The following is a 16,094-nucleotide window of genomic DNA, read 5'->3' as shown; positions in this document are numbered from 1 at the left end:
AGAAATTTAATGGTACTGAAAAAGGTACAAGGTGTAGGAAAACTTTCATATGTGCAAGCACGATTCTGGGATTTCAATGTGTAATCAAAGAAAGCTGAAAAGAAATTTAAGTATCTCCTTTTAATACTAGCTGTTGAAGAGTTCTCATGATTCCTTTTATCTATAGTGGATTCCCAGTTTTAAATCTAGACTTCATTTTCAGTTTTTACTTCCACACATGTCTTTGGCATGTTTTTTTTTCCTAGCTCTGAGGGTCTTTTTGCATCTGTTAACAGAGATAATGCCTGACATTTGTCACTTTAATTTCAGTGATGTGAAGATTTAAATAGTTTAAGCCTTGCTTTCTGTGGTCTTTTGGTTTTTAAAAAACAATTACTGCTTTATTAAAAACATTTTATGAAGTAAATTTGGCAAAATACGTATTATACTTTTTTGTAGCAAAATTGTTAAATTATTCATTAAAATACCCATATGTTGATTCTCTAGTACAGTGACACTTTAATATTTTTGAACCCAGGGAATCTTTAGTATCATAAATATGTATAAGGTAAGAGCATGCCAATGATTCCCTTAGAAATTATATTAATCATAATATCTTCCAATTTTTCAAAAGGGAAGAAACTCTCAGTCCTGTAAAGATTTAAAAAACACATTTGTTCAGCTTATAATTAGGCTTTTACGGTTGATTTTTCATTGGCTGTTTAGTAAAGGAGCAGAATATAAAGATGTATTCTGCTTTATTCCTAATGTTTTATAAACTACCTCCTGATATTCAGACTCCCTAATGTGCTTTTTTCTTCATGTAATAAATGTAATTCATCATATTCCCCGAAACTTGGATTTATGTAACTTTTAAAGAACAAAGCTAATGTTTTAGTTAGAAAAAAAGTTCTCTTTTACTGAGAATATATTTGGATTTAACAAACCATATCTGCGTTTTATGAAAACTTTTTGTATTTACAACTTTGAGATAATATTGATAGTCTGCTGGAAAAAAAAGACAGCTTTCTTATTAGTAAAAATTGATCCTAGGATCAGAATTTAAAAAGCTTCAGAAGAACTTACTAATACTTTTTTTTTAAAAGGTTTTTAATTTTACTTAAGGTACAGAATTTGTGGCTTTAAAAGCTACACGTTAAAATGGGGATAATGTGTCATGCTCACCTTGAAATGGAAAGAATTCCAGGATTACGAATTAAGTGTCCAAGTATACCTTGGATACTTAACAACATTAGTAGCTCTCAGAACTGGTCTTCACAAAACACTGATAAACTTCCAAATATTTTCTCTGTTAGCATAGTTGATTTAGATAGCATTAACAGTGGACTTGAGGGCATTGATTATCCTTAATGTCATGCTCGGATGATTTGATATTCAGGTTAATTGAGGTACAGACCACTTGTAATGAGCAATATCATATGGGTAAGGACACATTTATGTAAAGTGTAGGTGCCATATACCCTCCAGAATTCCTTTACTGTGACATGTTTTGACTAATCTAGCAGTTGAGTGAGCCAAAATTTCTGTCCAGCAACCAGACCATTACCTGTAGTGTACCACAGTTTAGTGGAAAACTCAAAAAATTTATTTCTAATGACTTCAACTACAGCCAGACAAATCTAGAGGAAAAAAGATTTGCTTCTAGCCCTCACAGAAGTACATGAGAAACATAAGCAGTGCTGTGTTTGATGATACAAAATTTTTACAAAATCAGTAACCTAGATTTCAAATGTGAAATTTAGAGTTCCTAATAAGTTTGAGTTTTTGAAAAAGTTTAAAATTCCCTTCATATATTAAATAGTACTTAACCAGCTGTAAACTTGAAATTGCTTAAATGAACAATCAGCTCACTTGCCCCTTGGAGTGAAAGCACAGAGATGAGAAGTTTTTCGGGTAGAAACTAGGTCAATAGGTTAAGCGGACTTTTGCATTTCACTTAGTGTCTTTTTCTGCATCCATCTGCTTTTTGCCAACCCCTCCTCCCCAGCCCTGTGGACTTGTATGATTGTAATTAACACATGCACAGTTCTTTAAAAAGCACTCAAAGTGTCTTTCTCTTCAAGTCTTCTATCTTCTACATACAGAAGCAGAGTGCTCTTGTTTTCTGCTTTTGAACTTGGGTTCATTGCAGGTTCCTGGAGGGTGCAGTAATTCAGGGTGCTGACTGGTGTTAGATCCCCTGGGAGAGTGTGGTACGAGGTGTATAAAACAGGCAGGAACCTACTGAAAATGAGAGTTTACAAATTCAGTCTTGCTGATTTTTCTCTTAAATAAAATAAATGAGAAATGAAAAGCCTAGAATTGGAAATTAACCATGAAGTGTAAAAGTGAAGGAAGAGATGGAGTGCAAATAGTTATATTGACTTGTAAAAGGAGAAAATTTTTTTAATGAACGAGGGAGAAACCAAATGATAAGCAGACATCAAACAAGATCAGAGAAGTCAGAAAATGGAGACAAGGTTAGGAGCAGGAAAGGAACAAGGGCAAATACTGAGATTTTAGGCTTTAATGTTTTAATTCTCAAACTCAGTATTTACTTAGAAAATGTTTCATGTGTCATAGGTAAGCCTTGATCATTCAGAAGTTTTAGGATTAAAACTTTTTGGCTTTATTTCTGTTTTAAAATATTTACATAATTGAGAGTATTTCCATAAATAGGAAAAATTCTAGAATGTAGTTGTGCTAAATATTACTATAATCAGATAATATGGTCTTAAGCGGCTTTTTAGAAATCACATCATTTTCTACCTTTTAGGTTTGTGCACGCACACTTGCTTAATTTCTAGTGGTGTTCTCTGACCATTGCACTGAAATTGGAAGGAAATTAGACTTTCTGAGCATACTTATTTTTGAACTACATATTTTTCACTCTAGAGAAGTTGAAGGGATAGAGCTAACCAAATTGTGCTGAAACTCAGATAGAGTATTATCTTAATGAGGGTCTACCTCATCCCCATTTATACTGGTTACTTCTGAAGTTCTTTTCGGTAATTTAGACTGTTGCCTGCTTGAAGGAGAGAGGATAGGTAAATCCTTATTAAAATTTGTCTTTACTGTTTGGTATTTGACTGCAATTACAGTATTAGAGGATTTGTGCTTGGCAGGAACTGATTTTTTTTATAGCCTTATCCTTGGTCATTAACTTGGTTTTTCAGGACAAAGGGATTAATTAAAGGTATTTTGCACCTAGCTTTTTTGTGCTGATTGTAACATAAATGAGTAGAAGCTTCAGTTCTGAGCATGATTTTATAAATAGACTTCTCATACCAGGATGGATGCTTTTGTAATACAGTACATAAAGACTGCTCCACATTTTGCTGAATATCAAAATAATACTAAATGTAGCTTTGGTTCCCAAGGGTATAATTTGTTTTAGTAACTGCTTTGTTTCTGGATATTTCTTTTGAGCAGATTGGATCATGGAGAGGGAATGATAAAACTGATAGCCAGCACTCCATCTTCCTTCCACTAGACACCTTATATTCATCATTCTGAAATTTAGGTTAGCATTTTTTGGTTGTAGAAAGGGCCAGAGGTGTCTTCATGCAGCTGATTCCTTTTATAAGGAGAAAATATGAAACCAGAGGCTTGTCCATAGTCACACAGTGTCTTGGGGACAATGTCAAGCCTAAGACCTGGGTTCTTTAGTTAAGGAATTACTCCAGTTACCAGTGGCCACCTCCCACCCTCACTGATGAATAAACTAATAAAAGACGAGGGTTGTTTTTGGTTTTTAGTTTATAGTGGGCATTTAAAATACATTTCCAAAGGTGAAATAGATAATATCTGAAATTGGCTGACTAAAGACCTAAAAGAAGTTTAGATGGTAGCCAGTTATTTTCTTTTTAATTTTATTTTTCAGTAATTTCTGCACTCAGCATGAGGCTCAAACTTACAACCCCGAGATCAAGAGTCACATGCTCTACTGGCTGAACCAGCCAGGCACCCTAGACTGCAGCCAGTTTTAGTAGCTTTTTTAAGTTGCAGTTTTTTAATCAAATAAGGGTAATAAGCTCTGTGAAAATGCCTGTTTTAGTTACATTGCTGTTTATGTTTTAATTGTCAAAATTAAGAGTGGTATATACAAATTACCTTTAAAAGTTAAAATTTTAATGGATTATGTAACATTTTGACAGCAGAGGGAAAAACATGGAATTTTTGCCCAGTGGTAATGGCTAGCTATTATTTCTTCAACTTACTATATATGTACAGGAACCACATTCAAAATTAATAATTTCTCACATTTTCTCCTTTATATGCACACACACAATTACATTAAATTAAAAGAAAATCATAGGAAGAAATGGCCAATTTAAGATTTTCAGATCACTGTTTTTAAGAGGTAACTTTTTTGTAATATGATTTTTAAGTATTGAAGTAAGAAAAGTGATAATATATTCTAAGTGTTAAAACAAGACAGCTTTTTTAATCCTATGAAAGGATAAGGAAAGTAGTTCTTTAGAACATGAAAGAAATGTCATTTTTCTCCATATCTTGCCTTTGGAAACACCTGATCTATAGATAATCTGTTATGTGAGGAGTGAATGTTGGGAGAAATGCTCTCTCTACAAAAAGATGAGCCACATGTTTCTTTTTTGATAGCTCCCTTTGTTAATGCATTTAAATGACTCCATTCACATAGGTTTTAGCCCTATGCTTTTTGTTTTAAAGCAGAGTATATCTGTAATTACTTTGTCCAGGATTATCAAAGAGGCATTAATTCCCCATTTCTATCATGAAAGAAGAAACTAATTATGCTTATTGATACTGTGTGGTTTTAGAGAATTGTAGCTCTGGGAAAAGGACAAGGTAGATCTAGAACTTCTAGCTGTGGCAGGGATTAGGAGCTAAATTTCTTTGGTTAGAAGACTTTTTACTGTATAATCGATTATCTCAAAGGCACAACTTCCATTATTGAGGGCCTACAGGTAGAATATACTGGATAAAGATAGGTAGCTGTTATGTGGATTTTAAGAGTTGAAGTAACTTTTTAAACTTTGAAACTTGAGTTTCTAAGGAACACAGTTGAATGAATGGAGAGGAGAACAAAGGAACCTGAAGATTGGATAGAAAATGAGAGACAGGAAAATCACTGTAAGAAGCAGTTAAGCTGACTCAGTTTGATGGGATCTGTAAGAGCCTGGGTTTGGAAGGTGGAAGGCTGTCACAGTCCATTATGCCTCGTCCTCACGTGATGCCAGAACCCCTCTCCTGTGCCCCTGATCCACAGTCACACTTGGATTACCTCCACTGGCAAGATTGCTCACTGGCTCCAGAGATAGACAGTCCTGACTTGGGGAAAATATGTATCCATACCCTTCTTACTATAGTCCTTGTAAAAAAGCCAAATACAGACCTATATAGAACCTGAAAGGGGGCAAGTCCCCCAAAAGCTCACTGGTAACTGTTGTACGGGTAGACATATGTTTTCCTCTGAATATACTGCCAACTGTATAAAACAGTCCATTTTTACTTTTTGAGAATATTATATATACTCTTAGGCAGTTTTTATCATTTGACATTTTGAACATCTGTGTTAGTGCATGTGGATTAGCCTCATTCTTTTTAATGACTGCATATGGTAAAGATTGTAGACCAGCCCAAGATCTTCCTTCTTACTTCCACTTGTCCTAAAAACAGTTGCTATCTTTCTCCAGAGTCTCTTGAATTTGAACATTCCTCATCAGTTTTACCATTTTTCCTATGGTTTGGATCCCTCTACTGTCTTTGGGATGTGGTCCACTTAGTGATATCTAATTTGTAGCAATGGAACTCAGCCCTCTTAGCTGTGGTTTCATCAAATGGAGAGGGTGGGATTGTCTAGTTTAATTCAGTCCACGATGTTACTCTGCCATATTACATTGTTAGTTCGTGTTGAGGATAGTCAGTTGTAGCTTTACATTTGGAGTTCACAGATCCCTGGAGCATTTGATAAAAGCTGTGGACTTCTCATCGTCTCACCTTACCCCCCCCACCCCCACCCCCGAATGCATTAAAACAATTATTGCTGCAGTTTCAGGTGGTTCGTGGGTCCCTGGTGTTTCTCTTTATGATTAGATTTGTTAATTACTTTGCCAAAGTCATAGGTTCTCTCATTCTCTACCAGTTCTGTTACATCCTCAAACATTACACTGGAAATGGTCAAGTCTTGCCATTGCTGGGTGAGTCATGCTGCCTCCCAGCGTGTAGTGCTCTTATCGCAACTGGCATGTTTTTTGTTTTTGTTTTTGTTTTTAACAATCCAGGATCAGCCTCAGGCTAACCAGTCTGTAGTTTGGAAGTCTGATTTATAGTACTTTCCCATTCTTCATGATTCCACACAGATTACAGAAAACAATTAAGCAGCTTTATCTGTGAAGCCTCTCAGGATTCCAGGATGTGATTTTGAGATCAAATGACTTTAACTTGGTGAGAATATCTATCTAGTTTTTCTTTTCTTTTTTCCTCAGCCATCTTGGATTTAAGTTTCTTCTTGTCATTGTGTTTGATCTTCAGATTAGAAAGAATAAAACATTCTTAGCCAAGAATGGAAATAAAATAGAAGGCTATTGGTCTTTGTTAATATTACATTAACCACTCCATCCAGGAGGGGCTTCACTTTTGCCTCTACTCCTTTTCACTTTAACCTCTAAGACACCATTTGTTCATTATCTGGCACTTTGTTAAGTCACAGTTCATCCTGAGGCTTTAGCCTTGTTCACAGTATTTTTAAAGCTCCGTTTCACCCTTTGTAATACTTATTTTATGTGCCTGTTTTTTTTTTTTTTACCATCTGTCGTAAGTGGTTTTTTAACATCTGAATTCCAGAAAGCTCTCTGTGCAGCACATCAGATTTTTTAGATACTTTCCCCTTTTCTTCCCCTCATCAGTGTGTTTTGCAATTATGCAGTCAGCATTATGCTTTTGAGAGCCTCCAAGCCTTCTTGAGCTTCTTTACACAGTTTCCGATCTTGGAATTGATCCTAATTTTCCTTTAAAAAACTTGAAATCTGCCTATCCAATATGTGCAGCATTCCCCTTCCTTTCTCGATCTCCAAATGACATGGCTGCTTTCTATAAAGCTTCCTCCTCCTTGCATCTTACCAATCATGTTTTATTGGGCAGGATTAGGTCCAGAGTAAGTTTTCTTTCATTTTTCCTCTCATTTCTGAAAGGCTGAATTTTTACACAGACCAAAAACACATCATCAAATGCATTGACTTAAGCTGACTGACATTCCACAGATGTCCACTGGTCAGTAATAGTAGCTCATAATAGCTGTTATTTGTTGTATACTGCCATGTGACAGGCACCATATTGTCCTTTTCACATAGATTATCTTGCTTGTCTCCTACCTTAGGGTTATGAGGCATAGGTGCTATTATTGTTTTCCCAGTAATACAGATGAGGAAATGGGTATAAGGATGTTGAGTTACTTGCCCAAGATCCCACAACTTGTGAGTGCCAAAGTCAGATATTTTCTAAATTGGATTCTTAATTGCCACACTGGGCTGCTTGATGTGGTGCTTAATTACAGTGCTGGACAGGATTCTATTACTTCAAAACCCGTGTAGCTCAGGCCACTGGCTGTGCACAGTAGGCACTTAAATATTTAATTTGAGGTTTATGTTTCTTGTTGATTTCCAGGGTATTGCTGTTTAGCTCTTGCAGATAAAAAGATGAGGAAAATGGGTGAGGCACACTATTAGGCAATTCATAGAAGAAATGAATGGAAAAATGAAAAGATGCTCATTTTTACTAAGCAAATACATTTTTTAAAAATTTTTATTTATTTATGATAGTCACACACACACAGAGAGAGAGGCAGAGACATAGGGAGAGGGAGAAGCAGGCTCCATGCACCGGGAGCCCGACGTCGGATTCGATCCCGGGTCTCCAGGATAGCGCCCTGGGCCAAAGGCAGGCGCCAAACCACTGCGCCACCCAGGGATCCCAGCAAATACATTTTTGATGACTTTGAGAGACCCGCTTTTGAAATGGCAAGACTTTTTGTTTATAAACATGATACACAAAAAAGAATGCAAAGATGTTTGTGGAGTTTCAGAGATAATCAGTATTAATGCAGGCATTCATACACAAAATCTTTTTAAATTGGGATACCAGTGTATTTGTTGGTTTGTTTTTTAAGATTTTATTTATTTATTCATGAGAGACACAGAGAGAGAGGCAGAGACACAGGCAGAGGGAGAAGCAGGCTCCATGCAGGGAGCCCGACGTGGGACTCGATCCTGGGTCTCCAGGATCGCACCCTGGGCCATAGGTGGTGCTAAACTGCTGAGCCACCAGGGCTACCCTGTTTTTGTTGGTTTTTAAAAACTGAATATATTGTGCACATCATTCTGTGTCAGTACATACTCAGTGCTGATGGCTGTACAGGTTTCCATTGTTTATCATAAGAGATCAAAGCTCACTTCATTTCCTTTGTTCATGTGAAGTAAGAGTAGTAGAGGGTGAGACTTCAGATCTTAGATTTTTAAATTTATTATTAGTCTCTTTATTGAAATTACTTCTTGACCATTATTCATTATTTGATCTCTTCCACACTTGCTGTTTTGCTAGGAAGATTGGGGTTGGATGCCCAGTCATTGTGATCCACATGATTGAGTCTTTATTTCAAGAGTCCTTATACTATCTTTTCTTTGAGAAGGGTCATTAGACTAATTCATTGAACATGTTGAGTGCTTTAATAAATGAGTTTGTCATCTAGAAAGTTTCCTAAAGAGTAGTGGAAGCTGTGCTGTCCCCTTCTAGAAATTGATTGAGCTTTGGAGCAAGACTGTCCTGTTCAAGATTTGGATCCCAGTTTTGCCAGTGTGAGACACGTGAACAGTTGGGGCCGGTCACTTAAGGTTCTCTGCCTCGGTGGTTTCATCAGGAAAACAGGGATGATTATTACTCTCTGGTGGGAGAAATAACTTAACTTGAGATATGACACGTAAAGCTCCAGTGCAGTATTGTTACCTGTTTTTTTTTTCTCTTGTATATAGTCAGACAAGGAATTGTCAAACTTTTTTGTGCACTTTACCCTTGTGGTAGCCCTGTGAAACCCACGAAAGGACTCCTTCTCAGAATAACGATTTTTAAATCAAGTTAAATGCTTGGGATTACAAAGGAAGCCAGTTATATTGAAGTACACTTAGCAAAATACTTAAAACATATTTGTGGTACTTTCTGTTTCAGACTTTATTTTTGGACCAAGGTGGGAAGTAAATGAGAAAGATAGGAAGGAGGGAGGAAAAAGAGGAGAGGAAAGAAAGAGGGAGCTCCTGAATATATATGCCTGGTGTCGGCTCCCTCCCAAGCAGTCACCCCAGATTTCCCACAGGCTCTGAGACATTTCCACCTCAGCATCCTCCCAGCAGTTCAGATTGATCCCCAGTGAAGTGGCATGCCTCTCCAGTGTCCCTTAACCATACCACTCTCCAGAGCACCTCAAGTCTAAATCCTCAGATCAATTCGAGTCCTCACTTTTGCACCCTCTTGCTGCTTCACATCAGTCATGTGCCTCTGCCCATCTTCTCTCTCAATGTCAGATTTTCTCGCCGAAATAGAAGACTCTCATCTCATCCTTGACATTATGATCCCGGCTTTTTCTTCGTGCTTGTCCAGCCCCCTGCCTCTTCTCCAAGGGAGTCCGTGAGCATTTGGGGCCAGTGTGGTATGTGCCACATCTTTAGTCCTGCGGCACTCACAGATGTGCTATACACTCTTTTTCCCGATTGGTAACGGCCTCATTTACTTGTTGGCCAATCTGTATCTGTTTTCATTTCCCCAAACATATTCAAAGTTCTTTGAGGAAACAGACCCAGTCTCATACATAAGATTTTTATTTCCCTATATAACTTAGCACAATACTTAAAAGTGCTTCATAAGATCTTGGTTTAAAAAAAAAGTCAGGGATCCCTGGGTGGCGCAGTGGGTTTGGCGCCTGCCTTTGGCCCAGGGCGTGATCCTGGAGACCCAGGATCAAATCCCACATCGGGCTCCCGGTGCATGGAGCCTGCTTCTCCCTCTGCCTGTGTCTCTGCCTCTCTCTCTCTCTCTCTCTCTCTGTGTGACTATCATGAATAAATAAATTTAAAAAAAAATAAAAAATAAAAAATAAAAAAAAAATAAAAAAAAAGTCATCACAATGAGGTAGTTCCAGCTCCAAAAACAAAAAGGAAAAAATTGGACCTTGCCAACCCGGCTTATGGTTTTAGGAGTTGATGCGATCAGACCAAATCTTTCTGTCAAAAACCTACAGAGAATTTTGTATACGTTTAAGTTTTTACTAACTCACTAACTTGATTGCCCAAGTTATTCAGTCATGGTTGGTCTTAACATTGTTCCTCTTGGTTAAGACAACAATGGCTGTGATTTCCTCTACTGTGAAACCTCTGTCCTCACAGACACCACTTGTATCCCAGGGCCTGGCCTAGAATAGATGATTAGTACATTTTGTTAGAAGAATTTAGCTTGTGCCTTGAAAATAGCTTGTTTACTTTAAAATTTAAAAGGCTTGGGGATGTGCATAGATTATTATAAAAACAAATAGGATAAAAGCTTTGTTTAAAAAGAAAGTCTGTGATAGTAACAGGAAAAGCAGTTTTAGGATAGTCTGGAATCACACACTAATCATCTTAGTTGGCTTTGATATTTTGTTTGCCATTGATGTTCTTTCTTTTGGTTAAATTCTCTTACTTGTATTCTTAGGTTAAGACATCCGAATTTTATAGATACTCCCGACAGCTGCGCTATGAAGTTGACCAAGCATTGAATTACTTTCAGAATGTTCACCAGCAGCCTCTGTTGGACATGAAGTCAAGCCGCATCCGCTCTGCCAAACCCCAGACTACAGTATTCCGAGGAATGATTGGACATAGCATGGTTAACAGTAAAATCCTCCTGTTAAAGAAACCAAGAGTCTGGTGGGAACTGGAGGGCCCACAGGTTCCACTGCGCCCGGACTGCCTTGCTATCGTCAACAACTTTGTGTTCCTGTTGGGTGGTGAAGAACTGGGCCCAGATGGTGAATTCCATGCTTCTTCCAAAGTGTTCAGGTATGACCCAAGGCAGAACTCTTGGCTCCGGATGGCAGACATGTCAGTGCCACGTTCAGAGTTCGCAGTTGGTGTTATTGGCAAGTTTATTTATGCCGTGGCAGGCAGAACCAGAGATGAGACCTTCTATTCAACTGAGAGATACGACATCACCAATGATAAATGGGAATTCGTGGATCCTTATCCCGTTAACAAATATGGACATGAAGGGACAGTGCTCAATAACAAGTTGTTCATCACCGGTGGGATCACCTCATCTTCCACCTCCAAACAAGTGTGCGTGTTTGACCCCAGTAAAGAAGGGACCATAGAACAGCGGACCAGAAGAACGCAAGTGGTTACCAACTGTTGGGAGAATAAGAGCAAGATGAATTACGCGAGATGCTTTCACAAGATGATCTCTTACAACGGCAAGCTTTATGTCTTCGGTGGTGTCTGTGTGATCTTGAGGGCCTCTTTTGAATCTCAGGGATGCCCTTCCACAGAAGTGTACAACCCGGAGACTGATCAGTGGACCATCTTAGCATCCATGCCAATTGGCAGAAGTGGCCATGGTGTGACTGTGCTGGACAAACAGATAATGGTTCTTGGAGGCCTTTGCTACAACGGTCATTACAGCGATTCCATTCTTACTTTTGACCCGGAAGAGAACAAGTGGAAGGAAGATGAGTACCCACGGATGCCCTGCAAGCTGGATGGTTTACAGGTGTGCAACCTGCATTTCCCGGAGTACATACTGGACGAGGTCAGACGCTGCAACTAGTGACGTCTTTCTCCCTTTCGAAAAAGCCAAACACAAAATTCATTTGTGACAAAGTAGTTAATTAAAAAAAACATAAAGAAAAACCTCACCAGTTTTACTATCGAAGCCATTGGTCTAATAGCGTAAAAAATGTTTCATTCTGTGCTAGCATCATTTTATTTTTCTTTTCAGTGGCCTCAAACTCATGCAATAAGTTCATTCTAAGCGCTAGCTCTTGAAACTACTTCCAGAAGCAGTTGAATAGAGTGATCCACTTATCTGGGAAGTTGATTTTATGCTTTAAAACATTTCTTTCAGATGTCAGCGTAGGAGTCCTGCATCTTCTAAGAGAAGACCTGATAAGTGTCACTGGGTGTAATTTTGGTTCCTATCTCAACCTGAAATCTTTTTGAAACGTTTATTTCAGTGTATTACAGTCTGTTAGACCTTTTGGTTTTATTATTTAAGGTTAAAACTCTTGACCTTTTTGCATGGCTTTTTGCTGAAAATGCAAAAATATAAATTTTCTACAAAAGTAACTTTTTTATATTCAAAACACTATTTCTAAGCTGCCTTCTCTTATCTGCATTGTGTTAGTGAAAGCATATCCATACTTGCAAACATCTTATGAACATATAAGGCACATCTCCTTTTATGCGTGGTTAGGATTCTATATTTTTAAGCTAGTGCACTTGCACACACAGTTTGCCATACTTGTTGAATTTTAGATGTAACGTCTTTTCATGTATTAACATTTTTAGAAAGTTAAAATAACTGGAGTCCTCATTTGGTATCAAAGTAGCCTATCTTCAGTCCATACTGATTCAGTAATATCTGAGCTCCTTGTATTCCTGAAACATGTATGGATTTCTGAAAACTAACATTTTATATTTTATTTTCACAAGTAAACATTAGTGTTCCTTATCAATGTATGTCTTCTTTTTGAAATTGTTTTTCTTTGCAGTCTGTTTAACGTTACCCTGTTTTTAGTGAGAATCGGACTGGTATACGCAGCCCTGGCCCTGCAGCGTGCAAGCACTTTTAAAGAGAATTTAGGTAATACCAGACTCCTAAATAAAGGCCCCTTAAAAGTAAGTGCAACTCCCATTCTTTACATTCAGTAAGGCTGCTGCATCTGTTATTGAATGGAAAGTAGCAACTCGTGGAAAATTTGAGCTCATTTTTGACTTTAGAGGTAAGAAACAGAATTATAATCTTACTGGTCATATCTACTTGTTTATTTAGTACAAAATACTTAGTCGCACTGGGGATGTAAGCCCTCAGCCTTTGTTTTATTTACTGAAAGCTACTAGCATGAAGGATGGGAACCTCAAAGTTCAGAATGGTTCAGGAATAACTGTTTAAAAGCATTTATGATAAGTGTTTTAGGATTAGCCGCGCACCTTTCAATTCTTGAAACTCGAAGGAAAAACACATAGTTGACAAAATTAAGCAAGAATAACTGGGGAGTGGATCATTCAAATTGATACCATTTTCTCCTGAGTAGAGTCTATATCTGATACAGACAAGTTAGTTCTACACTGGCAAAACTTGCCAGAACTTAGGATGTTGGTGCAATATTGCAATGCCTTCTTCTATGGCTGTTGTATAAATTTTCTAGTTTTTCTTTTCTTTTTTTTTTTTTTTTTTTTTTTTTTTTTTTTTTTTTGCTGCTGCCACCACTGAACACAAAATGGAAGAGTGAAGTCATGGAAATGGAAATGTGAAGACTTTTGCTTTGTGTTTTTTGTTGTTGTTGTTGTTGTTGTTGTTAATTGAGATAGACAACTATGACAAAAACACCTGATTTTAAAACTCCAGAACTGGGAGGCATTTGAGAAACAGTCAGGTACACAAGTAGTTTTTGAGAAAAAGAAACATTGGCATTGATTTTAGAAATAAAATTAATGATACTCTTTTGTATATGAGACTTAAATTTTTATTAAGTGGTTCTATCATTTACTTTCACTTTCTAGAAATAAAATTCAGTACCTTTTTTCCCATGGTTAATATGGGTAAAAGTCTTTTCCTACCTTTAAAAAATCCTTGTTAGTCATTTTACTTTTGAAAACTAGCAGTTAGGTTAGCCGTTTAATTGTTTTTCTAATGTTATTAGTTGGTTTAGTGTTTTTGTGTGTGTGTGCTGTCTTGCTTTAAAGAAAATAACAATAACGTCTTCATTATTTTCCTCATTGTTGTCTTTTGCTGGAAAAGACCGAGACAGGGTACCCCTATCAGGCTTTTACGCTTTCACACACCAGTGGTGGTTCTCTTTAATTGTTTAGATATGACTTCATAGCCCTAGTTAGGGTAAGATCTGGGCAAACAGTTGAATATTCTTGGTCTTCCTTTCTCAAGACACAAAGACCAAGATCAAAGTTCGTGTTTTGGAAAATTTGTGAAATCTTAACTTGAAACTAACTCTGGGTTCAGCTTCACACGTAAGTCATGTCTGACCTGATGTTAGCTGTTATCAGTTTTGAGCTTTAAGGATAGTTGCTATTGCTTGGGTTCTGAATGTATGAGAAAACTCATCTTGTTTAAATGTAGTGCTAATATAGGTTATTTTAAACCCATGATTAACTTACATTCCCTTTTAAAAATATGGTTTAATTGTTGAAAGAGATTTATTTTTGTTATACTAATCTATGGAAAATTTTTTCATAGAAGTTTTTTTCAAGTTTATTTTTGTGTGCTTCATTTGGAACCATTTTTGTTTATATACGTTGTATGTGCTCAAAATAGTGGTTTTTTTTTTTTTTAAAAGTCAGGTTGGAAACTATACAGTGTAACTGTTGTGATCTTTGTGTGTTTTCACTTTATATTTTAAACAGCAGACTTTACAAAAATAGCTGATCTTCGTTAATTACATCTTAATTAGAAATGTTTGTTCTCTTCCGTGTCTTTGACCTTCTCAGTTTTTTATTTTAATCTGCTTAAAGAAAATCCTTGCACTACAACCATTTCATAAAATTCAAGATTCTCACATTGAAGGTTTTGTATTGGAAGAAATACTACTGGTTTTTAAAAGAAGCAAAGCTTAATTAATAGAATTATTAGCTTTTCTTGAGACAGCATTCTCTGTGTCCTCATTACTCTGATCTGTGTGCGTGTTACTCTAATTTGTGAAATATTGACTGAGCCCTTCACTTATCTTTTCTAAAGCAGCACCTTTGGACACCTCATTCTGGGAAGCCTGCTCGAGTCATAGTAAAGGACACACACATTTGTGTGGAGAGAAGTGGTAAAAATGGAGAGTTTTGTCTTAATTACATGAAACTAAGCTTTAAAATATTTTATAACAAATTATTTGAGCTGCATAATCTAAACATGTCAAACGTTCAGTGGGACTATTTTTATATATGTATATGTGGTTGTAGGTCATAACATTTCAGTTTATAATATAAATTGATATTTCAGTTTATAAGCTATCTCAGAAAAGACTAGCTCTTTTGAGAATACGTAATTTAAAGTTTCAGACTGAAGTAAAACACAACATAGACAATAGTGTAAATTAGATATAACTGAGGGCTCTCTGGCAGTAAAACTGCTAGTGCCATTTTTCTTTTTTGCCTATTACACGTTTTTGATTTTTTTTTTGTACTCAACATTTTTAGGGATATGTTTGTTCAATCAGATTAGAGTTGGTTTGGGAATAAATATCTTCTAAAAAGAGATTTATCTGAAAAATTAAAGTCCTGAAAAATTAGTTTATTGAGAGTTTATAAAGTCAAATATTCAATAGACATAGCCTGGAATAGGTAAGCTTGTGGAAGTCCTAGCCTTTCAGTACATACACCCGTGTAACTTTGGTGTTACACGAGCAACACTGAGAGAATGCCATCAGCTTGGTTTGTTCCCCTTTAATATTCTTAGATTTTCATTTTACATCTTTGGGAACAACTGCATTAAAAACCTTATTAATCAGTATATCAGTAAGGATTAGGTGTTTGCTTTCTGAAGGAGAGTTCCAGTGAGGTGGTCAGAGAGGTTATTTTCTACCTAACTCGCATATGCCCTCTGCCTCTTGGGCATACTTTGTCTATAGAAAAATATTTTGACCTTTAGGTACATTTTGGGCCAGTAGTCAAATAATCCTAGGGCCGATTTAAAAAATCTTAGAATAATTTAAGGTTTGCCTTTTATACCTGTTTTGAAAGCCTTTACATTTTTGTCAGGTAATTTTTCCCAAGCCGTGAATATAATCTATTCAAACATGTTTATGCTATCCATTCTGTTTTTAAATTGAAAAAAAATGTTAAAAGTGTTTATGAAGAAAAGTTTAAATAAAATATTTTTAATCTTTAAAA

At 36.6% G+C, this 16,094-nt stretch overlaps 1 protein-coding gene across 1 annotated transcript in view; it reads left to right on the top strand.

The window, feature by feature from the left end:
• Nucleotides 1–16,094, top strand: part of KLHL15 (kelch like family member 15) — a 35,452-nt gene extending 19,358 nt beyond the window's left edge. The window contains exon 3 of the mRNA XM_025438749.3: nt 10,696–16,094. Coding sequence (XP_025294534.1) covers nt 10,696–11,805 — 1,110 coding nt within the window. The 3' untranslated portion in view covers nt 11,806–16,094. The remainder of the gene's footprint in view (nt 1–10,695) is intronic.

This window comes from Canis lupus, chromosome X (assembly GCF_003254725.2).
Source record: "Canis lupus dingo isolate Sandy chromosome X, ASM325472v2, whole genome shotgun sequence".
In the NCBI taxonomy this organism is placed as follows: Eukaryota; Metazoa; Chordata; class Mammalia; order Carnivora; family Canidae; genus Canis; species Canis lupus.
The sequence above is the reverse complement of the archived record's forward strand: the minus strand, read 5'-3'. Positions and strand labels throughout refer to the sequence as shown.